The sequence below is a fragment of the Lemur catta genome, chromosome 19 (assembly GCF_020740605.2).
Source record: "Lemur catta isolate mLemCat1 chromosome 19, mLemCat1.pri, whole genome shotgun sequence".
NCBI classification, from domain to species: domain Eukaryota; kingdom Metazoa; phylum Chordata; class Mammalia; order Primates; family Lemuridae; genus Lemur; species Lemur catta.
Window position 1 is genome coordinate 15,502,726 of NC_059146.1, and position 26,067 is coordinate 15,528,792.

Below are 26,067 nucleotides of genomic sequence, written 5' to 3' on the forward strand. Positions count from 1 at the left end.
GGGTGACAGGAAGACACCGAGGATGAGTCATTCTACCTCATTCCCAGGGACTGAGTAGGCAATCAGGGTGTGTTACCAGAGGAAAGAGAAAGGGGAGCCAGACAAGCAGTCCCTGGGGAGGCTGAACAGAGAGTCTGACCCGACTCCAGCACACACTATGCCCTTGGACTGTGGGGGTGGGTGGGTCCAGGGATTTGGTGCCATGTTCACACCTCCTCATTCTTCTCCCCTCAGAGCTAGAGCCATTGCACCAGCAGAGATGACTTTAGGGCAACAGGAACAGTAGTTGGGAAGGAACACGTTTCTAAAGCAAGCTGGGGTAGAGGAGAGCTACGCTGCCTATTCGTGCCCGATACTCAGCACGGTTACTTCTCAGCGTGGAGCAGTGCCTCAGTCTAGGCTCCCCCAAAACGCAGAGCCTGAGTCATGGGCCTGCCATGCAGGTTATTTATTTGGGGAAATGTTCCCAACGCACAGGACTGAAGAAATGGGAAGAGCAAATAGGAAGGGAGGATGGAGGCAACTGAAGTGCAACCCAACTGGGCCCCTCTGTGAAACAATGTAGAATTTCTGGCTGAAACGTGAGAAAACAGGAAATATTTAATTGGCTCCCATTCCACATGAGAAAGGGATGTTCCCTGGCAGCAACAGAGAAACACTGGGTCAGAAAGTGACAGACACTCGATGCCGCTGAGGCAAGGAGCTGCCAGGTGACATCTGCAGGCAGCTGGTTGCTGCAGCAATGACTGGGTTGAAACAGCGGCCTCGAGGAAGTGAGCACCTTGGATTCAACTGTCCATTCTGAAAGGTTCCATAATGACTAGAGGACAAGTGGGATTCAACCACCAAAGCTTCCATTTGAAACGATTCTTTCATTTCTTTAAGGATCGTTGCTCACATAAGTTTAAAGACTGCATAGAAACCTTTAAAAAGAAATTGACTTGGAGAAACAGTTGTTCAAACTAGAGAATGAACTTATTTGTTGTACAAGGCTACAGCATTCCTGCACTTATACATTTGGGATTAGGGTTTATGGAGATCTCTTGAATTCAAGTGGCACATTAAGAAGAAAATAACAACAATTTAAAAACAAAAAACCTTTTCTTTTTACTTCATTGACAAAGACAAGTGATTTTGATTAAGTCATTCCCAGGAGTCAAGTTCTGCATAATCTGCAAACGTCATCTGCTCCTTGGCACGCTTCACTGGCTTCATCCTTTTGGCAGGTCCTGTGGCTAACTGGAGCTCTACTCTCTTGAGCTCTGTCGTGATGTTATTGTTGGGTTGGGTCTGGAGACCATGACAGCAACACTCTCTGTTTTTCCTCAGTTACAAGATTAGATGAGAGAGTCAACATGATTAATGCGGAAGGCAAACTATTTAATCCTATGAAACATGATGAAGTGTCCAAACTGGGACAGCAGATATTTTCAATTTTTACATTTGAGCAAATATGTATTCAAGAAAAATTCAATTTCCTGTCTAGAAAGTCAACAGGTAAAGCCTGCCTGTCCACTGATTTCATTTTGGTGGCATTCCAAATTAATTTAGGAAGAGAAAAATTCTGAAAAAGAAACATTATTTTGGAGTCATTTTAAGTTCACAAAAGTTTAAAAGACAATTCAGTGTCTGCGTACCCTTCATCCAGTTCCTTTATAGTGAACATGTCACATTACCATGGTGCATTTGTCAATGCTAAGAAACCAACATTGGCACATTACATTTACCTAAACTCCAGACTAAACTGGATTTCACCAGGTTTTCCATTAACGTCCTCTTTCTGTTCCAGGATGCAATCCAAGGTACCACATTGCATTTAGGGTTCACATCTCCATAGTTTTCTTTGGATTGTGATAGTTTCTCTATCTTTCCTTATTTTTCATGACCTTGAAAGTTTTTTAGAATACTGCTCAGCTATTTAATATTCTTCAGTTTGGGTTTGAAGAACATTTTTCTTACAATTAGGCTTTGGTTATGAATTTTTGGAAAGAATATCAAATACCAAAGTGATATTCTCATGCCCTTCTTATGACATCATATTGGGGTACCTGATATCCACGTGACATCACACTGATGACGTTAACTTTATCATTTCATAAAGGGGTAGTTTGCCAGGTTTGTCCATGGTAAAGTTGCTATTTTATTTTTCAGAATCGAGCACTTTAAGAAAAGATAACAAGTGATATCAATGCCACAGGAGAGAGTTACGTGTTAGCGAAACAAAACTATGGAGATGTATGGCCATTTTGCTGTTTTCGTTTTAGAGTAAGTAAATTTGAACCATTCCACTGGGGAATAACAGACAGATATTTAAAAACTATTCCTCTCCTGAAATTATTAATCACATATCACACAGCTTTTTTCCTATCATAGCATGATTAAGAGCCATTTTCTCTGGATTTATTTCCTAGGCTCCACGTATGAATTTCGGAAAGTTACTAACATCTTTGCACCTCAGTTTCTTTATTGGTAACCTAAATGTCCTGCAAAGGTAATAGTATCTACTTGACAGTGGTGTTTAGAAGATGAATGAGTCAGTATTTGTGAAGTGCTTAGGAGAGCACAGAATCAATGCTCTGCCCCTTGGAGGGGGTGCAGAGGTTTAGCAACTTGCGTGTGGTATGTGGCAGCTAAATAAAGGAAGCTGCATGTTCCATATTTACCCAGAATCCTTAAGCTTTTATAATGTAACTACGTTTGTTGAAGGGAAAAAAAGCAAACTTTCAGTAACCTGTTAAAGTTTGTTTCATAGACAAAAGTTGAAATATGAGAGAAATAAAATCTTCATGCCTTTCTGACTTTTATAAACTTCATAAAATGAACATGTATTAGAACCACAATTGGAAAACAAAAGAACATATTTGTCAAGTTTTAAAGAATCACTTTCATATTTTTGGGTCAGTTTCCCATCAAATCAAAGAAAAATATTGATAAAAAGAGGAGTAACCATACAAATTCTCAGTTATTCATGAGCTAGTCACATATTTCATAACCTTTAGATTATTTCTCATTTCTTACACCTTAATACAAATTTTAATCTCCATTTGTACATCCTCTCCATTAAGTAAGACAGAGAGTCTTTTATTCGAAGTTTCTTTTTATAGATGAAGTGATTTAAAGTGGGACTACAAAATAAATCAATGATCCATTTCAACAGTTAAAAAATAAAATTCCAAGTGTACCTCCAAGTACACTGCAGATACGCTTTTCTTTCTGAAAACTTAAATTTAATTTTAATTTTTTATATTTTATAAATTCTCAACTGAGTTTTTTTAATAGGTTGGAAGTCTGCAGCATTTATTACAGGCTTGAAATCGCTGAAGATTTTTGGGACACTTAGTATTTTGGACTCCATTGGATCGATGCTTTTCTTGTATCTTTTCTGTCAAGGAATTTAATTAATTAGGACGATGTGAGAAAGGAAATTTTTGAAAAAGACTGCTGCACATATACTATCTATAGTGTTTGTTTTAAAGCAACACAATATTCTCGCACACTTTTCCACCCTTGACCAAGATTACTATAATGGCAGAACAAGTATCCCTGACCGCCAGTAACCACAAGGGCTTTTTGGAAACAGAGACAGTGGTGTTTATATGCAAATTCTTTCTTCTACTACCTGCCTTCATTTCTTAAGGGCTCACACTGCTCCATTTGAAGTTGTACAAAGTTAGGGATAGTTGAGTGGCAGTAACAGATGCCGAAAGTTTTAATACAAAAAAAACTGGGAGAGAAACTTTCCATTAGATTTCTTTCTTCCCTTCATAGAAGAATTCCCAAGGTGAGCTTCCATTTAGGCAATGTTGGGAAAAGCTATTTTCATTTTATTTATTTAACAAACATTTATAAGGCATTTACCTCCTGCTAGCGCCCACAAATGTTATACTCATTTGTCATAACCACCTTGGGGTGAGAACAGAGAGTTGACAACTTGCAGATGATACGCAGCAACTAAATGCAGGCAGCAGAGTTGCATGCCCCGTGGTTGGCTATGGGCACAGGCTCCTGTCCCTTGAGCTGGGCTGTGTAGAGCCGTGTCCTGGAGACATTTGTCCCTGGGGCAGAGGCCTTTCCTTTCTCCTCTCCTTCCTCCCATCTGATTCCAAGTCTCAAAGAGGTCTGAACCCACCTTGGAGAATCACACTTAAACCCTCTCAAACCTAATGATGACTCAAAATAAGTTCTCTAAAACCTCTGGAGAAAAAGTGACAAAAGACGTCAGGTTAAACATCATTGAAACTCCAGGTCAGAAAACAGAGACATGTCAGTGTTGCTAGAGAAACGGGGACCAACACTGAAGAGCAGAAAATTCCGTTGTAAATGGAATGTGATTTTATACGTGATCTGGAGTTTCCTATGTCATCCACATGCATCTGTTTGCTGCTTCAGGGGTGACGGTGCTCCCGTACCCGGCCCCCACTCCCTAGTGTCCGTGCTCTGTGCTGTCCAAAGTCGGAGAAGAAAAGGTGAACCCCATGATGAGCCTGCTTTGACCTGGCCCCTCTGCAGCTTCAGGTGACAGCCAGCTCCATGTTTCCCAGGTCAAATCTGGATGGACCCCTCACCAGGGAAAAGGAGAGCTGCAGGGAATTTGGGGAGTTGCGGCAGTTCAGAGGGAAGAAGGAAGTAACTCAGGATATGAAAGAAGAGGTCACGTTATAGCCCTGGGTTTCCCTGAAACACACCGGATTCAGCCTTTGCCACTGATCCCTGTTCCCACCAAATGGAGAACTAAACGGGATAGTCTAAGTGTGATTGAACAATATGTAGCACGAGGGACAAACGGAACAGGCTTCACTGGAATTCTAGATAAAGCTGTGATTTTAACAGAGCATTGATCTCAGATGTATATGAGATACTTAAAACTGAAAATGTGTGTGTGTGAGAGAGAGAGAGATACGGATGCGTAATAGGAATTAGAGACAGAGGAGAGCTAGCTCAGCAAAATCTGGTCTGTCCCCTCATCCCTCCCTAATGCCCGCCAGGTCTGACAACGAAGGAGGCACAGTTCTCCTCTTCTAAGGATGTCCTGCCCGCCTGTCGTGGGTCCCCCCGGGGTCCGCCCCCAGCTCTCCCCCTCCCCGCCGCGCACACGGACGGGCCGTACCCGCAGCGCCGCGGGCGACTCGCTTCTCCAGGGACTCGGGGCGGGAGGCGAGTATCCCGGAGCCCCAGGGTGCACGGGCGTGAGGCGGGAGGGCGAGGCAGGGGCGGTAGCGGCGGGTCCCCTCCCACTGCACCCCAGGGGCCGGGGCCTCCCGCCACCCCCCGGGACTCCCGGAACCACCTGGAGCTTCGGGAATTTCCCGGGCCCCGCGGACTCCGGGCTTTCCCGCCCCAACCGTGCATAAGAGGGGTTCGCCGGCCTCGGGAGCCACAGACCCGCACCGCAGACCCGCACCGCCATGACCCAAGTCGCCCGTGTCGCCCCCGCCGCCCCCCGGCTGCTGCCGGCCGCGCTGCTGCTCCTGCTCCTGGTCGCCGCCGGCCAGCGCGCAGCAGGTGGGACCCGCGCCCCGGGACCCCCACCCCTGGGGCGGGATCGGGGCTTGGGGGGGGCGCCCATCCGGGAACAGCCCCGCTAACCCAGTCTCTTCTGCCCGCAGGGGCGCCCGTGGTCGCTGAACTGCGCTGCCAGTGCCTGCAGACCCTGCAGGGAATTCACTTCAAGAACATCCAAAGTGTGAAGGTGACGCCCCCGGGACCCCACTGCGCCCAGACCGAAGTCATGTAAGTGCCGCCCCGCGCTGCTGCCGCCGCTGCCGGGTGCGCCCGCCCCTCCCTCCCGCTGCCCCGCGCCCCGCTGTCCCGCCCTGACCCCCCGCCCGACCTCCTGCCTCATGGGACCCCCCTTCTCTCTGCAGAGCCCAGCTCAAGAGTGGGCAGGAAGCCTGTCTCAACCCCGCAGCCCCCATGGTTAAGAAAATCATCGATAAGATGCTCAACAAGTGAGTTACGGTTTTATTTGAACATGGGGCTGGACTTGGTCAGAAATAACTGGCTTCTGCCCACTGGGTTATATCAGGGAAACTGAGGGATTAGCGGAAGGGCTAAAAGTTGTGACTATTATTTTCACAATTAAATTTTCCATTAAGATTGTTAATTTGCTCTGGTGCCAGGGGATTTCTAGTGTCCCCCGTCCCCACCCTGACCCTCTGGCCATTCCAGTGACCGTGGGTAAAACTGCCTCCCTTAAAACGCTCACGGAGTGTTGGTTGGTTATGCTAAAAAGCTTTCACCCTGTTAAGAAACACAGGCTCTTTTTTCCTGCCTCCCAGTTCCTTCTGGGCTTCAGACCTGAAAAGCAGACCCTTTGTTTTTTGCAACATGGACCCTAAAGTTTAGTGTTTAAAAGCAGGTATTTTGCAATGATAATGCACACGGGACAAATGTGCATTCCACGACCTGTTAGCTATGTGACTCAAAGACATATTAATTTGTCTAAGCCTCCAGAAAACAGGGAAAGTAATATTAGCTACCTTATGAGGGTGCTCTGAGGCTCAGTTTGACAGACTTCTGAGGTTATATGAGGCTCAGTGTGACAGAGAGAGAGCAATAGGTTCTGACTGTTTGTAGCCAATAATACAGTGGAGACCACGGCACCTCACCCCATATCCATTCCTAAATAAAAGCATCCAAGAGCCTAGAGGTCACAGGCCATAACCACTAGGGGTGCTAGGCTGGGGAAACGGTCTTCAGAAGTCTGGAGCCTAGGGGGCAGGACAGGAGAAGAATGTGCAGTCAGCTGTCCTGAGCACCTACCAAGGACAACCATTTTCTCATTGTAGTGGCAACTCCAGCTGACCAGGGGGAAAGAGGAAGCTCATCTGCGGGTGGTCCTGAAGCAGGCCCTGCCTTTATAAGAACAGAAGAGAAAAGAGAAAACAGTTCCTGAGACTACCTGGACTGAGTTTTAATGCATTTAAGCACCTCTTATGGGAGTTTTTCTATTTATTTATTTGTTTGTTTTCAACTATTCTACGTTAATATTTTACATGTAAAATAATTAAGGGTGTGATTGAATCTGCTTAAACACTATACCATTATATTTATCGCATGTCAAACTTATGATCCTTATTTAATTTGAAAGTAAAAGGTTTTCAAGTGTTGCCCAGTCATTATGGTAATATTTCTGAGGAACTCACCACCTCTCAGCCACTGTGATAGAGACATAAGCAAGTTGACAGTGCGATCATTGTGAAGGTAGAGGAATGTGTGTTTCTGTAACTGTTTAAAGGAATGTCATTTGTTATTTATTGAAATGATTTTCCAGTGCGTGGCCAACGTATCTCATGTTGAAGCTTTAAGAACTACAATGTTCTAAATATTCCTTGGACATTTTATGTCTTTCTCGTAAGGCATAATGCCTTGTTTAGTGTGTTAATTATGCAGTGTTTCTCTGTGTCTTAGAACAAAGAGGTTTAAATATTTATTGGTGTTTTCACAAAGAACATGAAAATAAAATATTTAAAAATAAACAATACTTATTTCATTTTTTTGGGGGGGAAAAAAGGACTATTTTTACTGGAGACCCTGATGGTTTACATGCATGTTTCCCAACCTTTTTTGCCCTTCTTGGGCATTCAATTTTATACACAGATAAATCAATCTGGTGATAGATGTCACTTCCCTTGGTTTTTACCTCTGAAGAATACCCATTTCCAAACTGCGGGCTGACCCCTGATGGGAAAGTCACTAACACATATTGCTGTTTTTATAAGAAGTTACTTGCCACCTTGCTACTCAAGTTTACCTCCTTAAAAATTCTTATAGCTAGCTTAACAAAAGCTCTCATTTCATTGCTTTCACTAAATAAAATATTTTTTTCACACAATTGTTGACAGTGAAGCTGGCAGTGAAATTGTGGGAAAGTGGATTTTTTTTCTTCCAAACTCAAATAATTTGTGTCATCAATAGAAGCAGAAAAGGTGTGTGGCTGAATACTTCACCTGTGGAAAGATCGAATTGAAATTTGGGTTCAACCTTCTAACCTTTGTATATAAGTAACTACCACTAAATTCAATGTGGTATCAAATATATCAAATATAATTTTTCAGATTTGACTGCATTAGTTCCTACCCTTCCTGATGAAATTTTTATAGGACCTGGTAGATTGTTTGTCCCAAGAATGCCCTCTGGGGAGCTCTGTAGTCAGTGTTGCTCTAGGATGACAGCAGCACCCCAGGTTTCTAAGACAGAACCGAAGTTGTCATGCAAAAGAAGAAAGACCCCAGTAATCTAAAAGAAACCACGCTCCAAACCTGAAAAGGTGGGATGTCTATGCACGTATGGGGTGTGTGCTTGACTGTGATTCTGAATTCATTCAGGAAATCCTGAGCCCTGGCTCTCCACCTCCAGCAGAGGCAAGACAGCAAGGCCGACAACTTCAATGCTTGGGATCAAATTCTGCTTTGTCCCAAGTAGCTGGATAAATAGGGACCCTCAGTAGCAAGAAACAATGTCTGTGAGTTTTTTCACACCTAAATAGCTTAAAAAACAATAAACTCTTCACTCCAAGGTTATTAGTTCATTATGAATATGATGAAAAGAAAGAAAATGTGGAAGCTGTACAGAAATAAACAAATGCAAACCGTTCTAGGAGCTCCAGAAATGCTAGCATTCACTCCATGACCCCAAGTTAGAGGACGCTGCAAAATGTTTACGAGTGGTGTCCCAGGGACCTAACAAAGCCACACCTTACACCCAAGACCTGTCCTTACCCTTAGGCATTGTCTGGAGCTTGCTGTACTGGCTACCTAGCTCTTGTCTGTGTGGAGTATGGAACATAAGAAAGACAAAGGAGATGCTTTTATTCACATAGGGGTTAAGATTGATGTTGGAGTAAATTCTAGCTCTATCACTGTGATCTTGGGCAAGTTTCTGTACTTCGCTCAACCTCATTTCCCCTTATACAGGATGAAGACCATAACAGAATACACCTACTGAGTGTTGTGGGGATTAAATGTTATTGATGGCTCCAGAAATCTGGTTCTTATCTCTGGTCCTCAAGCCAACTCTATGGACATTGTCTCAGTCTCAGTCTTAGATCAGTGGACATGTAAATTGTAGTTTGCACGCCAAATTGCCCTGAGACTTTGGAAGTGCAATGCGGCCTGTTGGGAGTATTACGAAGGGACCCAGGGTGTGTGAGGTGGTGATCGTGGGGTAAAGGAAGTAGGAAAAGAAGACATGTGACACATCACAATTTCAAGAAGCCATCAGCAGGAAACAGCGATGGCAGCAGTGACTGAGGTTTCCTGAGCAATGTTACCCTGGGGGCTAGAGAAGGAGAAAAGGAAATGTAGCTAATGCTACTCTGTCACCGTGGGTCCTTCTTTGGAAATCCTCCTGAGACATCCTCTCAGGACTTCCAGAAGTAACTGGAGAGATGTTGGGGGAAGGTGGAGGTGGCAGACCCACAATAGAACAGTGGGGGCACTCCAGGAAAAAAGATGTTTTATCTAATAATAAGGAAATAATAAAGACATAGGGCTTGTCCAGTCTTCGCCATTGCTGCCCACTCCACAGCCCTTCACTTGCCAGTGAGTTCGGCAGTTGCCGTGGCCAACAGCTTGCCAGCTTACGCTCCCTGTTCTTCTGCTTCTCCTCCTGGGGACTTTCTTCATCTGGGGATGGGAGAGGGGGCTTGACAGAGAAAGTTTGCTCAGCTCACCGGAGGGATACCCACGATTTAATGCCCTCAGAGGCAACCCTCATGCAGACAGATAGGAGTTAATGGGTTAATATTCTATTTTCCCAGCTTTTCGGCTGGATAATTCTAGAAGTTTTTCTCTCTTTATATATGTATATATAATAAAATAAATTTTATATATAAATGAAATAAATTTCATTTTATTTTAAAATAAATGTAAAATAAATATACAAAATACATAAAAAAACTTTCTGCTTCTCTCTTCAGTGGACATGCTTTCTTTTAAACCCCTGAACATATTTATAATAGCTATTTTCAAATCCTTTTCTGCTAATTCTATCATTCTGTCACTTCTGAGTGTTTATTAACTGCTTTTTCCCCCCTCGTTATGGCTCATGCTGTTCTACTTTTTAGCATGTGTATAATGTTTGACTGGCTGCAGGGAATTTTGAATCTTGTGTTGCTGAGTGTCAAGATTTTGTTTTCTTTCCTTAGGGTTTTGATCTCTTGTTCTGGTGAGTAGTTGCGTTCCTAGAGTATCAGTCTGATCTTTTTGAGGCTTATTTTTGAGCTTTATTAGGGTAGTCTAGAGAGTGTTCTTTGGTCTAGGGCCTGTTTAGATATACTTCTAAATCATGGTTCTCCTGTATTCCCTGAGTGCTAACAAGGTCTCTCCACTCCAACAAGTCAGATCTCAAATATCTCCCTGTGCCGTGTGCGATCTGAGAATTGCTCAGCTCTCAAATCCCCGGTTACTCTGCCTGACTGATGGAGTTTTGCCCTATGCATGTGTGACTTGGTATTGATCAAGGAGATCTCTGGAGCTCTGTATTCTGCACGATCTCACTTTTCTGCAACTCTTTTCCTTAACTTCTAGCCACGCCGATTTCCCTGAATTCAAACCTGTGTCCCCTCAACTCAGTAAGCCCCCCATGTTCTTGGAATCTCCCTCCCTGCAGAGAGGCCCAGAATTACTCCAGAAAAAAGGCAGAGTGGTCATATACCATACCTGTTTCCTTTCTTAGGGATCCTAGTCCTTTGTTGCCTCTTGTGCAAAGTCTAAAAACAGTTGTTTCATATATTTTGTTGGTTTTTCTAGTTGTTTATGGCAGGAAGTTAGGACTTCCGTTTTATTTCGATGTGTCTGGAAATTGAAGTCGTGGTGGGACAATTCTGAAGAACATTTTACACAGTTTCTCTGAGGCTCCAGAGCAAAATTAAGCCCCAGTTGCCCACAGTGATATCTCATTCATTACATACACTTTATGAGCTTTTGTCTCTCCCTGACCTCACATTCCCCACTCCCTCACTTGTTCTTTCTATGATCATCTCCAAGATAAACTACTGCACATAAATCTTTGTATCAGACTCTATTTTGGGGGGAGCCCAAACTTGAACAATTAGGAAACCAAGAAATTAGACCTCAAGGCAAAGACTTATGTGCTACTTTTTTTTTTAGGAAGAATAATACCAGGCCGAGCGCAGTGGCTCACGCCTGTATTCCTAGCACTCTGGGAGGCCTAGGCGGGCGGATCATTTGAGCTCAGGAGTTCAAGACCAACCTGAGCAAGAGTGAGACCCCGTCTCTACTAAAAATAGAAAATTAGCTGGACAACTAAAAAATATATAGAAAAAATTAGCCTGGCATGGTGGCGCATGCCTGTAGTCCCAGCTACTCGGGAGGCTGAGGCAGGAGGATTGCTTGAGCCCAGGAGTTTGAGGTTGCTGTGAGCTAGGCTGATGCCACGGCACTCACTCTAGCCCAGGCAACAGAGCGAGACTCTGTCTCAAAAAAAAAAAAAAAAAAAGAAGAAGAAGAATACCAGAGAATCAGGAGGAAGAAAAATGTGAAGTGAGGCGGAAAAAAATGAAAGCTAATAGGAGACTATATGAGCACACTGGTCCTTGCCAGGCACAGCTGAGTTCTTAATCTTCCAAGGCGCTATTGTGAATGTTTCCCTTTTTTATTCTGCAGAAACTGTGACACCACCTCAAACCGCGAAATTAGAGTTGCCATTTTACATTAGAGTCAGAAATCATCCAAACAGCAGGGCATCAGCCTCTGATTTCTCCTTTCTGGCTACACTTAAAGTTAAAACCTGGAAGCTGGATCCAGGCCCTACAGCAGGAGGAAAAGAGTCTACAAAACCACATTATTTGTTTTGACCTATGAGGAGATTGGTACTCCTACTGCCATTTTTGCCCTCCACATTAAAAGTGATAAATCTTATCTTTTTAAAGTGAGAGGTAGTTGGAGTTGTTCCTGTTGCTTTCAATGATTCTCCAAAAAATAAACCAGATAATTTGGAGAGGAAAAAGCAAATCAAAGATGAAGACCAGGGAATGATCTCTTAGCACCCAGGCAGGAGTTTTGTTTGAAACCTAAGAGACCACAAAAAATATCAGTCTTCTCATTTTATAGATGAGACTGTGGAGGTTCAGAGGCCACAAAGGAGTTACCAAATGTCACAGAACTATTTTATTTCAAAAATGGGCTAGAATTCAGCTTTCCAATGTTTAGTCTAAGACTATTCACATTAAACTAGATTATTTTTAGGATTGCTGAAAATTATTAGGTTTTATCTTGGTTGTAGGGTTGGTTTTCTAAAATTTGTAGAACCAACCTCAGGGTAACTACTAGCCATTCATATCACTGTAGGTTAGTCTAGAGAAAATAATATTGTGGCCAAACAATTCGAAGTATAAAATGTGTCCAGCCACTTTATGTAACCTGCTAAATTATCAGTTATTTGTCATATCCCCAAAATGCAATGGGTTAAAATAACCACCATTTTGTTCTGGCTCATAACTTTGAAGGTCATCAATTTGGGCTAGGTGATGCAATCACTTGGGCTGGGCCTAGCTGGGTGGTTCTCCTGATGGTTTCGTCTGTTGTCACTCATGCGGCCGCAGTCACTTGGTGACTTGAGTGACTCATGTGTCTGGTGGTTGGTGCTAGCCATTGGCTGGGCATCATATCTCCAGCAGATGAGCTTGACTCTCTTTGTATGGTGGCAGAAGCATTCCACAAGGGCAGGAATAGGAGCCCTGGGTTTTTTGCCTTCTTGACCTGGACCATCCACAACATCACTTTACCACATCTTATTGGTCAAAGCAAGGTCAGCATAGAGTCAAGGGGGTTGGGAAATAGATTGTAACCCTCAAAATGAGAAGAGCTTTATAGCTGTTTATACTTTCTCACAGTTATTAAATTCTATTTTCTTGTCTATAAGATAGGAATACCCTTTGTAAAGTTTTCAGATAACTTGCAAAATTTCATAAAGCTGTGCTGGCCCAAAGCAGAATGCAATAAATGATTGTTATTATTATTACAATACATGGGATTTCAGTGTAGTTGCATATTTTGAAGAATGAGACATATGGCTGCAGTTAACAATGGAATGTTTTTCAGTGACTTTGCATATTTGTATAGGCCTCAGGGTTGTGTGAAAATTCAATTAAAAAAATAGATTGTATATAAAACCTGAAAAGTTGACAGTGTCAATACTTTAAACAAACTAGACCTAACTGTAAATTAATTCTGCTCCAGATCTAGCATAATTTTAATACGTCTAGAAGTAGAGACCCGTATGTGATAAGAAAAATCACTATCTCTTTAACATATATATATAACTCCTTAATAACTATCATAATGTCCTAAGCCTGTCTTTGAAGTTTTGGGAAACAAAATTATTTTGAGTCTTTCAACATTTGGCTATTTAATCTTTGTATACTTTTTTATTATCATCATAATATCTGTACACATTCATTGCACAGAATTTTATTAACTTTACTTGGTACAGAAGGAAAATAAGACTCAAAAAATTAAAGTTGTCTCTGAATAGTACTTCTAACTTATTTGCAGCTTTTTGGTTTATACAAAGGTCAAGAACTGATCAGTCAATTGAATGTTGTCAGATTATTATAATAAGACATCTCATTTTAAGATTAATACAGCTTTTTTTTTCCTTACTATGCCAGGATCCTTCACAAAGCTGTACCTCTTTGTGCATTTCTCTGTTTCAAATGTTTATCAGTCTTTTTCTTTTTTTTTTTATAAAGAGCTTCTTTTTATCTTTTAACAAATCCAATGTTACCTCCCTTGTAAAGTCTTCCCTGACTGGGGAAGTCTTTTGCCTCCTCCCTGCCGCCACAGTGCCTGGATATACATCTGTCATAACACAAATCACCTTCTAGTGTAATCTGTTCACATGTCTGTCTCTCCAAACAGGCCATAAACTTCTCAAGGGCAGAAACTCAATTTTTATTATCTTTAAATATTTAGTGTCAAGCAAAGGCTCTGGCAGGTAATAGATGCTCAATGAGAATTGGAAAAAGCCTTGTTATTTAGGCTAAGTTTACCCTCATGCTATATCATCCCTTCAGTAATCACTGATTCTTCAGTTAAATGCAATTATGGGTTAAATTATGTCTCTCTCAAAGGTATACATTGAGGTCCTAAGCCCCAGTCCTTCAGAATGTGACATTATTTGTAAGTAAGGTCTTTAAAAAGATAATTCAGCTAAAGTGAGGTTATTAGGGTGAGTCCCTAATCCAATATGACTGGTGCTCTTGTGAAAAGAGGAAATTTGGAGACAGATATGCACACTAGGAGAACACCCGGCAAAGATGTAGATGACCATCTACAATCGAAGTAGACACCTTGAAACACCCACTCTCACAGTCCTAAGAAAGAACCAGCCCCGTCAAACCTTGATTTTGGACTTCCAGCCTCCGGAACTATAAGACAAAATACTTCTGTTGTCTAAGCCACCCAGTCTGTGGTCCTTTGTTATGGTAGCCCGAGGAAACGAATACAAATGCCTCCTTGTTTGACTTAATACAAAAAAAAAAAAAAAGCTCAGTATGGGATAATTAATGTTACTTATAAAACTGCTTAAGGAATAAAATTAAAGCTCTTAGTTCATTGTTAGTTAATCCAGCTTCAAGCCCATGGAAAATGCTACCTTGGAATCACAAGCAAACTGTAGTTTTCTGTTCTTGACAGGAAAAATGCTATAAATATGTTATAATCTGAACTCCGTTTTTTATAACATCTCTATACTGTAAGTGTAGTTTTAGCTTGACAGATTCTATTAAGACCTTAAATGGGATTATGCAACAATGTACTAAAGCCAAAAGCAAATACCTGCTGAGGAAAAGCATCTTAATTCCCCACTTTGTACAAACATGTCCTTTGTAAATGTGCGTAGACATTTTCATGACTCCATTCTGTAAGTCCCTGTTAACTGCAGCTGGCATTGATCCCTTCACAATTACGCAGTTTCACCTCCAGGAAATAATAGATTTATTTCTCTATTCAACAAGTTCATCTCACCCTACCGCCAAGCCCCCAGTTAAAGCCTGAAAAACAAACCCAGCTTCCTTATTAGCTTGTGAGTGACAAGCATGACACCCAATAAGCCACACCTTTTATTCTTTAATGGGGAAAGAGAGTATGTAAGGAGAGCAACCAAAAAATTCTTAGGGTTACAGAGAACTCATAAAAGTGGACTGAAATATTGGTTCCACCACATAGACCAGGATCAAGATCAAGGACAGACATGGCTGCTGAGAGCTCACCAATACTCCTCCTGCTGACTGTCCTTGTCCTGGGCATGTTGGGTAAGACAACTGTGGCTTTTTATCTTTTCCCTCCAGGCACTGGAAGAATTCAGAAAAGATTCCAGATCTAATGAGATTGTATCTGGCATTAAGCAAAATGTAGAAACTTGGAGATTAAAACCTCTGCAGATATATACAGTATTTAGATTGTGGAACGTCAAATATTTTTTTGTTGCATTAAATAAAAACATGTTTAGCTTCCTAGAAATATATAGATGTAAGAATCTGCTCTTCTTATTAGAGATTATAGCAGGAGCATTACTGAAAATAAGTATAAGGTGTTTATAGTAATGATAGTAGGCAGATAGAAACTGACGCTCAATTGATAAAACTCACATATAATCTTTATATTTACAACTTTTCCTAGGAGGGAATCAAGTTGATTTTGCCATTATATAAGTTCTATTATTGACCACTCATACTTTCAAGCAATGAATTACTGGTCTAGTGTATCTACCCATTTCTTAAACAGAGTAGATGCTCAGTGAGTATTTGTTGATCATAGCAATAGCATATAATTAGGTTTGTGAGATCATCTCCCTCAACATTTCTGTCAGTACTGAGTTTGTGAATCCAGTCGAGTGTCCTGCTGCCTTGATTTCAAGTTTCAAGTGTAGAAGTAAGCATCACAGCTACATTTGTTCTCACTGGAGGGTTTTCTATTTTTTTTCTTACTCAGCGGATTCCTGTGAGACTGAAGAGTTGCGATGTCAGTGTATTCAGACCCATTCTGACTTTATTTCTCCCAAAGTTATTAAAAATATCCAGTTGATACCTGAAGGTGCTTACTGCAGCAGAAAAGAAGTCATGTGAGTAGTGAAGACGTGAGGGAGTATGGACACCTCTATGTTTGAATACAGGGTTTTCAAAGCCGGCATTTGCTTAAAAAATGTGCTAGACTGAGAGTATAGGAAACCAAGGCTCTGGGCGTTATTCCTGCACAGTGTGGGGAGATAATTGCCCAGTCTTTATGCTCTCATTCCTGAAAACATAGGATGTGAATTCTTTTGAGTGGACTTAACTTTGAAGTCAATGAACATGTACAAGAAGCAAAGATACACATTTCCCAGTAAGGGTAAATAATTAATTGATCATCTGGAAATCTGTTACATACACACTTGGATATATAATAAGTACAATATGGCCCAATGGCCTAGAAACAATCTTTCAGAGGCATAAATCTGCAAAATAGAGAGCTTGCAGACTGTGGAGAACACTTCTGCTTTTTATTAAAACTTTTTTTTTACTTTAAATTATACACACTATTTCAGTTGTTCGGTTCTAGGTAACACATTATCACAACTTAGTGGCTTCAAATGAACCCACTTTCTATCTCACAGTTCTGTAGGCGAGCAGTCTAGGTGGCTGGGTTCTCTGCTTGGGGTTTCATGAAGCTAAAATCAAGGTGCCAGCTAGTCTGCAGTCTCATTTGGAGACTCTGTAGAGGAATCCACTTCCAATTCAGGTTGTTGGTAGAATTCAGTTCTTTGCAGCTATAGGACTGAGGTCCTATATGCTTGCTGACCGTTGGTCTGGGGTCACTTTCAACTCCTGGAAGCTGCTCTCAGGACCTTTCACGTGAGCAATGAAGAAGTTTCCTTGCATTGAATTATTCTCACCCTTCAAATCTTTCACACTTCCTCTTCTGTTACCAATCAGAGAAAACGCTCTGCTGTTAGGGTTCAAGCCATTCCATTAGGAATAATCACTGTTTTGATTAATTTGGTCAACTTATTAGTAACCTTAATTACAGTTGCAAAATCCCTTTTGTCATGTCAGGTAACATAATGATGGGTATGTTAATACTATCTCGTCATATTCACACTTCCAGGGAGATGGATGGAAAAGTTGATGGACCTCCTTAGGATTCTGCCTGTCACAAATACAAAAAAGTATGCAGTTTAGAGAGCAACAACAAACTAAACACCCAGTCCCTTGCTATCCACGCCAAGTTCTGGAATATAACTAATACATCAGAAGCCTCCATGTAGAAACCTCCTGTTATGGGCTGAATTGGGCACCTCCCAAATTCATATGTTGAAACCCTATTTCCCAGTACATCAGAATGAGATTGTATGTGGAGATAAGGTCTTTACAGAGGTAATCAGGTGAAAGTCAAGTCATTAGCATGGGCCTTCATCCAATGACTGGAGTCTTTATAGCAAGAGATTAAGACACAGACCACACACAGACTGAGGGGCAGCCATGTGAACACACAGTGAGAAGATGCCATCTGCAGGCCAAGGAGAGAGATCTCAGGAGAAACCAAATCAGCCAGCGCCCTAATCTTGGACTTCCAGCCTTCAGAACTGTGAGAAAAACAATTTCTGTTGTTTAAGTCACCCAGTTTGTGGTATAATGTTATGGCGGTCGTAACAAATGAATACACGGCCCATCCCCTTGCAAGCATTAACCTATTTTTCAATTGTATTGTTTCTTGCTTTCCTTTGTAGTTTTACCAGCTGGGCTATTTGGGTATTATGTGGTCCCTGTTGACTCACAGGTGTTCCTTATTGTATTATGGATATTAATCCCTTGTCAGTTTTATGGATAGCAAAGCTCATTTTCCAACTTGTGCCTCATATTTTCATTTTTTCTATCGTGTCCTCAGTGAAACGTAAGTTTGTATTTTTACTACACTTGAGTTAGCAATATTTTTTTTCTGGTTAGCCATTTAATGTCTTATTTGAAAAAAAAATTACTTTTATAGAGTTCCTAAAAATATTTTTCTATGTTATCTTCTAAAATTTTTATAATTTTTTCCTTTGTGCTTAAGACTTGAATCCATTTAGAGTTGATTTTTTTTTTGTATGATGTGAGGGAATTCTCCAATTTTATTTTATTTTTCCATGGGATTCATCTATCATTCCACCACTATTTATTAAAATATCATCATTTCCCCGCTGATCCACAGGGCTATTTTTGCCATAAACTGAGATCTCCTATAAATGGAGGGATGATTCTGACCTCTCTATTCTGTCCCATTGATTAATTTGTCTATATATGTACACAGTCTTCATTATTAACATTTTGTAATATTTCTTAACATCTGGAATGGACAATTCCTCCACCTTGTTCAGGAGTGTCTTATTTCTTCTTGGACTTTTGTTCCATATAAATCTTAGAACCAGCTTGCAAATTTGCACTAAATTAAACTATAATTTTGAATGGAACTTTTTTGGAGTTATAGATTAATTTGGAAATTATTGACACTTTATAATGCTGAGTTTTCCATTTCAAGAACATAGACTAGCTCCCAATTTATCAAGGCCTTCTTTAATGTCCTTAAAATTTTATATTTTTCTCCATAAAGACCTTCCATACTTTTTTATTATAAAAAAAACCTGTTTCTAGACACTTTATTTTGCTTGATGATATTGTAAAGGGTATCTCTATAAAATTTCACGTGCCAGCTGTTAGTGTTTCGACATAAAATCTTGTATTGATAATCCACCATCTTTTTACTTGAGTAGCCACATTATATGGGAATAAATTATGCCTTTTATTTGTCTTTTTAACTTTGCTAAAATGGCTATAATAATAGTAGGCACCTTTGTCTTGTTTCTACATTGAAAAGGATTACTTTCAAGTTTTCACTATTATGTATGATGTTTTATGGCTATCCTGGTATTGGTTAATTGCTAAGGATTTATTATATTATTATTTTTATTATTTTTCATAATTGGATATTAAGTTATAGTATTTTCTTAAACCCTCAGAGTGTGGTAAGATGATCTAGTCCTTATTTAATGAACTTTAAAGGGGTCCTGAATCTGCTGGTGGAACTTCGTGGTTGTGTGAAGTACTGTTGAAAACTACAGAATTAATTTAAATAAGCAATTTATGCTCTTCTTGCTCAATAATCAATAAGGATGTAATGAGGTCCTAAAAGCTAACAAAATTAGTAAGATACAACAATAAAAGAATATATGGTAAGAGGTTGACAACTGTCAGCCTGGAAGACATGATACTAGATTTGGAGTCTTAGCACTACACCTTGTACATCTTAAATCCAGTAATGTTTGCTGATTGGTTGATATCTTAAAAGACTCTAAAAAAGATGTTATTCTTTGGTTCATAAAAAAGCTTTAGGCTGGGCGAGGTGGCTCATGCCTGTAATCCTAGCCCTCTGGGAGGCCGAGGCGGGTGGATCGCTCGAGGTCAGGAGTTCAAGATCAGCCTGAGCGAGACCCCGTCTCTACTAAAAATAGAAATAAATTATCTGGACAACTAAAAATATATATAGAAAAAATTAGCTGGGCATGGTGGCGCATGCCTGTAGTCCCAGCTACTCGGGAGGCTGAGGCAGTAGGATCGCTGAAGCCCAGGAGTTTGAGGTTGCTGTGAGCTAGGCTGACGCCACGGCACTCTAGCCCGGGCAACAGAGTGAGACTCTGTCTCAAAAAAAAAAAAAAAAGCTTTAGTTATACACCCTGACGTGACAAAAGGTCATTTTCTAATATGATTAATTCAGTTTGAGAAATCTGTGTGTTCATTTTAAGCACATGCATTTCATGTTTCAAAAATTCTAATGAATACATTTAAAGCATTATTAAATTAGGTATAGCTATTATTTAATCAGAACACTCTTTTTTTTTTTTTCAGAGTCACATTGAAATCTGGGAAATTAATTTGTTTGGATCCTGAGGCTGAATGGGTGATGACAATTATCAAAAAGATTATGGACAGGTATACTTATTAGACAAGGATTCTCATGTTCACTTTTATCTCTTTTTTCTTTTAGTTAAATATATATTTAGAAATATATACATACTCTGTCTTAGATTGGGATAAAAGCACAATAGAGTAAGTCTATTCCAGAGAATCTAAAAGAGTAGTCATCAGACCAGCGGGTTAATATCACCTGGGAAATTGTTAGAATGCAAATTGTCAGGTCTCACCTCATACCTACTCAATCAACAATTCTGTGAGTGGGCCCAAAACTCTGTGTTTTAATAAGCCCTTGAGGTGATTCTAATGTATTCTCAGGTTTGAGAATCATTAGTTCACACCTTCTATTTAATATGATATTCAAGTTAGCCCCATTAATATCCCCATTAATAAATACCCCCATTGAACATAAAAGTGGTATAAAATTGCTAGAATCTGTCTTATACAGACCAGGTAGGTAGGTAGTAGACTCATTTGCTAAACAAAATTTTAAGAAAAAAATTTTCTCCTCTGAAAAAAAAAATTCTGGCACAGTATTTCTAGCAATTAGGCTCCAAATAGAATCTGCCAATTGGTGGATAGAGAAGGAGTAATTGAGGACAGGCAGGTGATAAGGGAATGTATTTGGATTAAATCTAAAAAGAAAAAAACTAGGATATTTTCTGAATTTTTAAGCCATACCACTGAGCAAAAACAGAAAGGTGATCACTCATAACAGAAAAAAACAAATTCTGAGATTTTTTCAATTAAAAAATGAAAAGGAAAAAAAAATTAAGGGTATTTGAAACTGATGATTCACCTGAGGGTCACCTTGGTGGTAGAGAGGTGTAACGTGGTGGGAAAATTTGGGATTTTTTGTTCTATAGCTGGGGATTAGTGTTCCAGATCTACCAGCTTCAAGTTACGTCATTCTGGATAATTCACTTAACACTGGGGATTTACATGCTTTCATTTGTTCTTACTTTGTCCTATCATGGGAGAAGTAGAGATAAAACATGTAAAGTGTTTAATTATGGCTATTAATTTTCAACTTACGAAGGAATATTTTTTTCTTTATTCTTTAAGTTTGTTTGTTGTTTTTCAGAAAGCTTTCTTAAAAGGGATTACACGTGAATAATCCTGTGTATCTGTATAGTTATATGTCACTCTGCTTGTGTTACAGGGCCCCTAACTGATGGCCACACAAGGAACATCACATCCTATGGGTGACAAGAGCCCTTGGTGCCACCGTGAACTTGGACATCGTCCAGAGTTTTCTTTGAAGGTGGCACCATTTTTATGCTAATAGAGGACTAGAATGAACTGCTTTCTCTACTCATAGTTTTCAGGCAGGTAATTGGCTACCTGAGAGAGGAGTAATGGCAGGTGGAGCAATCACATTTCCATCATGTAGGAAGGATAATCCCTAAAGCTCATAAGGCAGGTGAGGGTTTCCCTGTAGGCTCAAAATATCTCACCAGAGTCCATCCCCTCCATAGCTGTCCCCTACCACTCTTTGCTCCATTTCACTTCCTAGTGGACAACAGCATTTGACCACTGTTTTTTTTCTCCTCTCCCTCCTTTAATATCGTGCTTAATGACACCAGTATGCTTCTTTTATGAACTTATGAACACTCTGGTCTCTTGATTGCTCAACCTTTTGAATTCCAAAGGCCTTAACTTCCACCCCATTTTAGGCACCCACAATCACAGATATCAGCATAAAGCTGGTTGTTTTTTTCAGCAGTGTCCAAAACTGACACACTTCTTTCAGAGGAATTTTTCATTCATTATAACATCCCCAAATAAAACTACATTTAAGAAGAAGAGAATGGGATGTAATACAGTTGTATAACAGAACTTTCTTAAATTGTAAGAGCTTACTTTTAAATAAAGTAAACCGAATAGATAGAATCAGTCAAGAGCTGAAATGATCCAACCTGGGAAACCATGACGTCATCATGTGAGAAGAGGAGGGTGAAGAAATGCAAGACCATCTGGACTCAGGGAAGATCACAAGGATGCTGCCTCAGAACGACGAGGTGGAAAACATGCAACTAAAGCTGTGTTCTAAGCATTTAACTTCTTGCTGGTAAAATTTATGCAAATGTAATACCATCAAATATTAAATGAATAAACATCATTTTGAAAACTGTTTCTGATGAAAGAATCTGTTAACAGTGAAGGGATTGTTCTTTTATGGCGTCAGTAAGTAGGAAAGGGACTATCCACAGGCAGTGGAACCCTTAGGACTTTCTCTTGTCACCTCGTGTGTCTTTGCCTCTCTCTGCTGGCCCTAGTTTCTCTCATTCTCTCTGCTTCTCTCATCTCCGTGGCTCCGTTACAGCTGCGGTCCCCAAACCCTGGCCCAGGACAATGGTCCGCAGCCCTCCAGGAACCCCAGGAACCGGCCTTGCAGCAGGAGGCGAGTGGCAGCCCCCACCTGCACCCACAGCCGCTCCCCATCGCTGGCATCGCCACCCGAGCCCCGACCCCCGTCGGATCAGCAGGGGCATCAGACCCTCATAGGAGCGGGAACCCCAATGCAAACTGCGCACGTGAGAGTGCGCGGGATCCAGGTTGGGCCCTCCCCAAGATGGCCGGATGATCTGAGTTGGAGGCGAAGCAGTGACAGCCCCACCCCATACCCTGGAAAAACTGTCTTCCATGAAACCGGTTCCTGGTGTTAAAAAGGTTGGGGACCGCTGCATTATAAACACGTGGAACCTCTTGGTAGCCTAGAGTGGGGTCAGATCAACACCTGGCAGAAATGAAATTAAAACTGCCCTAGTAGGCCATACCTTCAACATGAACCCCACAGGAGTCTCAAAGATAAATTCATGCTGAAGATGAGTTAATGGTCCAAATTCATAAAACTCTGAAAGAACCATCCGCTTTAAACAGGAGTCAAAACCCAAAATAAACAGCATCCCTAAAACTGCAAGTGTTAAAGTCCACAAAGGAGACCATTATAAATATATTTCAAATCATTAGACGACAAAGAAGAAACTGAAATATAAAAAAAGAATATTATATTGGGACACCAAACAGATTTAGGGGGAAAACCCAAACAGATAAGAGAAAAAGGAACAGCAAATTTGAAAAAGATGAAAGGAACTTCTAGAAATAAAATTTATAGTTATACAATGTGAAGTTTCATAGGATGGCTTAGAAAATAGATTTGATTCAGCTAGAGAGAAAATTATTTTGGAAGATCTGAAGAAATTACCTAGGTTGCAGCAGAAAGATAAAAATATAGAATATACAAAAAGGAGATTAAGAGACTTAAAAATAGTAGGAAAGTATCTAATTTATTTCTGAAAAGAATTCCAGACCACAAGGTAAGGGAGAATGGGTGGTAATATTTGAAAAGATAATGACTGAAAATTTTCTAGGACAGACGAAATCCCTGTGTTCAAGAAGTCCAATAGATTCTAAGCCGGACAGAAAAATAAAAGAAAATTCATATCCAGCTACATTGTATTGAACCTGCAAGATGCAAAAGATAAAGAAAAGACCTTAGAATAAATAAGCATGACCTACCATATGGCATCCTCTAAAAGGAGGATTCAAAGAAAGGTCAAACCTGGCCCAGTTTTCTGGAAATGCATGGTTTTTCTAAATAGGAATTGCTTTGGATGAATTAGTTGTAGAAGAATAATAAATTGCTGTGTTTTTTTATAATACAATTCTGTAATGATGAATCAAGGTCACAAAATCTGGCTTTTGTTAGTTTGGCCTAAATGTGAGATGGTTTCTAAGACATAACCACTAATGCAAACATCGAGATCAGTGTTACATTTGTTCATTGATTAAATTTACTTGTAATTTTTTTTTTTTTTGCTTCCATTATGTTTGTGGTTCAAATCCTGTATAACTAAAGACTCATACATTTTACATTTTTTTCACTATGATTTTTTTTCTCTAGGTTTAAAGAATTTTTTCAAAATGTAACCAGTTGGACACATTGAGAAAACGACACCATTCTTACTGCTCCCCCAGCCACCATCTTAATGTGCTAATGTGGGGAAGTGAGAAAAATTAATAGTTAAAACAGGGGTTGGAGAAGATAGACCCTAGTTCTAACATTTACAAGTTATACGTTTTCGGACAAGTAACTTTTCTGAATCTCAGTCTCCTTTGGTAAACTGTCAACCTTAACATCTATTTTATTTGAAGTTGGTTGAAAAAGACTACAGAAGCAAATGTCTTTCTAGGGCACCGATTTATGCTTTATGATTTAGTCTTTCTGAAAGTACTATTTTATTTCTTGGCTTCAAGCTTTTGTTCCATCTACTTGGCTCCATTCCCCTTGCACTGCCCCCTGACCTAACAGTAAAAGGAACTAAGATGTGAAGAACAACTTTAGCTTGTGTGGGAGGCTTTCCCACGCCCCTGCAACCGCCTCCTTCTCATCAACATAAGCTGCCAAAATTGCAATTGCTTCACATTTAATCTCATTTCATAGAGGAAGCTTTTGAATGAACCTAAATTTAAATGACTAGCCAAAGAGAGGCCAGAAATCTTCATTTTTACCTTCAATTACCTCTACATGTCTGCTTCAGTTAGCAGAGCCAGCCCCACCCTGGGTTATACTCAACCTTTCTGGGATGCTGACACATAAAAATCTCTGGAAAGAGACCCTCTGTGTATTTCTGGGTGAGGTGCATTTCTTCCCCGTGACACAATAATTAATTCATCAGGCCATTTAAGACATCCTGACTGCTGCTCCTTGCCAGTTCTGCCGGCCTCCCTTCACGGGAACTTCAGGTGCTATAATCATCGTCAGAACACTTGCGTGTCTCCTACGTTTTCTTCTTAGTGCCAACATAAATATGTTATGATTTCAGTTTAGGCAAATCTCCTTCTAGAACTCATCATCTTCATGGGAATTTTTCTCTTCCGTAGAGCCTTATTCGTTGTCTGTCACTACTGAAAAGAAGTGGCTCCCACCTCTCCCCGCCACCATGATCATCCACAGTACCCCATCCCCACCCTCAGCTGAAACACGCATTTACCCACAACTCTGCCCAACCCTGTGACCCAGGGGAGCCTAAGGAAGAGGAAGTGCATTATCTTTCCTGAATCTACTGCTCCTCTGTCTTTTCATTTTATTACATTGAAATTTACCCAGCTACCTAAGCCAGAAACCTAGGAGTCATCACAAACTGACCCTCTACTCCTGGCCCACAGCCAGATTCTAGGTCCTGCCATCTTTTAATTTAATTAATTAATTTATTTATTAATTTATTTATTTTGAGATAGAGTCTCACTCTGTTGCCCAGGCTAGAGTGCTGTGGCATCAGCCTAGCTCACAGCAACCTCAAACTCCTGGGCTTAAGCGATCCTCCCGCCTCAGCCTCCCGAGTAGCTGGGACTACAGGCATGCGCCACTGTGCCCGGCTAATTTTTTCTATATATATTTTTTAGCTGTCCATATAATTTCTTTCTATTTTTTTTTAGTAGAGACGGGGTCTCTCTCTTGCTCAGGCTGGTCTTGAACTCCTGAGCTCAAACGATCCTCCCGCCTCGGCCTCCCAAAGTGCTAGGATTACAGGCATGAGCCACCGCGCCCGGCCAGTCCTGCCATTTTTCCATCCTTATAAATCCTCAGATAGCTTTCCTCTGCTGCTGCCTTAGTTCTGGCTCTCAATTTTTCACCTGTATCACTAAAATAACCTCCTAACTAGCATCCCTGACTCCATTCTGTCTCTATGCCAGTCTGTCTTATTCACCTCAAAGTGGTTGTTCTAAAATGGCATCTCACCAGGTTGGTCTTCTGCTTGAGAGTATTCAATGGCTCCCCCATTTATGTGATAGATTGCTTGGTCTGAACGCTTGAATCTTCCAAATTTCATGAGTTAAAACCGAATCACCAACAATGATGGCATTAGGAGGTGGGGATTTGAGTGGTGATTAGGTTAGAATCCCTTATGAATGGGATTAGTGTCCTTACTAAAGAGACCCCAGAAAGCTGGCTTGCCTCTTCCACCATGTGAGGACACAGGGAGAAGGCACGGTCTATGAACCAGAAAGTTGTCCCTCACCAGGCACTGACTCTGCTGGTGCCTTGATCTTGAACTCTCCAGCCTCCAGAGCCAAGAGAAATAAATCTCTGTTTATAAGCCTCCCAGTTTATG

General features: G+C 40.7%; 1 protein-coding gene and 1 long non-coding RNA gene across 2 annotated transcripts; both read left to right on the plus strand.

Annotated features, from left to right (window-relative positions):
- Window positions 1-5,378: 5,378 nt before the first annotated feature.
- On the plus strand, window positions 5,379-7,475 carry LOC123624110 (growth-regulated protein homolog gamma-like). The gene is made up of 4 exons (XM_045531699.1): window positions 5,379-5,502; window positions 5,607-5,730; window positions 5,865-5,948; window positions 6,789-7,475. Exons 1-4 carry the CDS (start codon window positions 5,406-5,408, stop codon window positions 6,802-6,804), a joined length of 321 nt encoding a protein of 106 aa, XP_045387655.1. The 5' UTR covers window positions 5,379-5,405; the 3' UTR covers window positions 6,805-7,475.
- An 8,586-nt stretch (window positions 7,476-16,061) lies between these two features.
- Window positions 16,062-21,447, plus strand: LOC123624780. The gene is made up of 3 exons (XR_006730210.1): window positions 16,062-16,086; window positions 19,883-19,966; window positions 21,111-21,447. It is a non-coding gene; the product is annotated as an uncharacterized LOC123624780 (long non-coding RNA).
- Window positions 21,448-26,067: the final 4,620 nt, after the last annotated feature.

Bases quoted from the DNA above. Each gene is read 5' to 3' on its own strand.
- LOC123624110 (XM_045531699.1), top strand. From the start codon at position 5,406: ATGACCCAAGTCGCCCGTGTCGCCCCCGCCGCCCCCCGGCTGCTGCCG. The intron at 5,503-5,606 runs GTGGGACCCGCG...TTCTGCCCGCAG, and splicing joins CGCCGGCCAGCGCGCAGCAG to GGGCGCCCGTGGTCGCTGAA. The intron at 5,731-5,864 runs GTAAGTGCCGCC...TTCTCTCTGCAG, and splicing joins TGCGCCCAGACCGAAGTCAT to AGCCCAGCTCAAGAGTGGGC.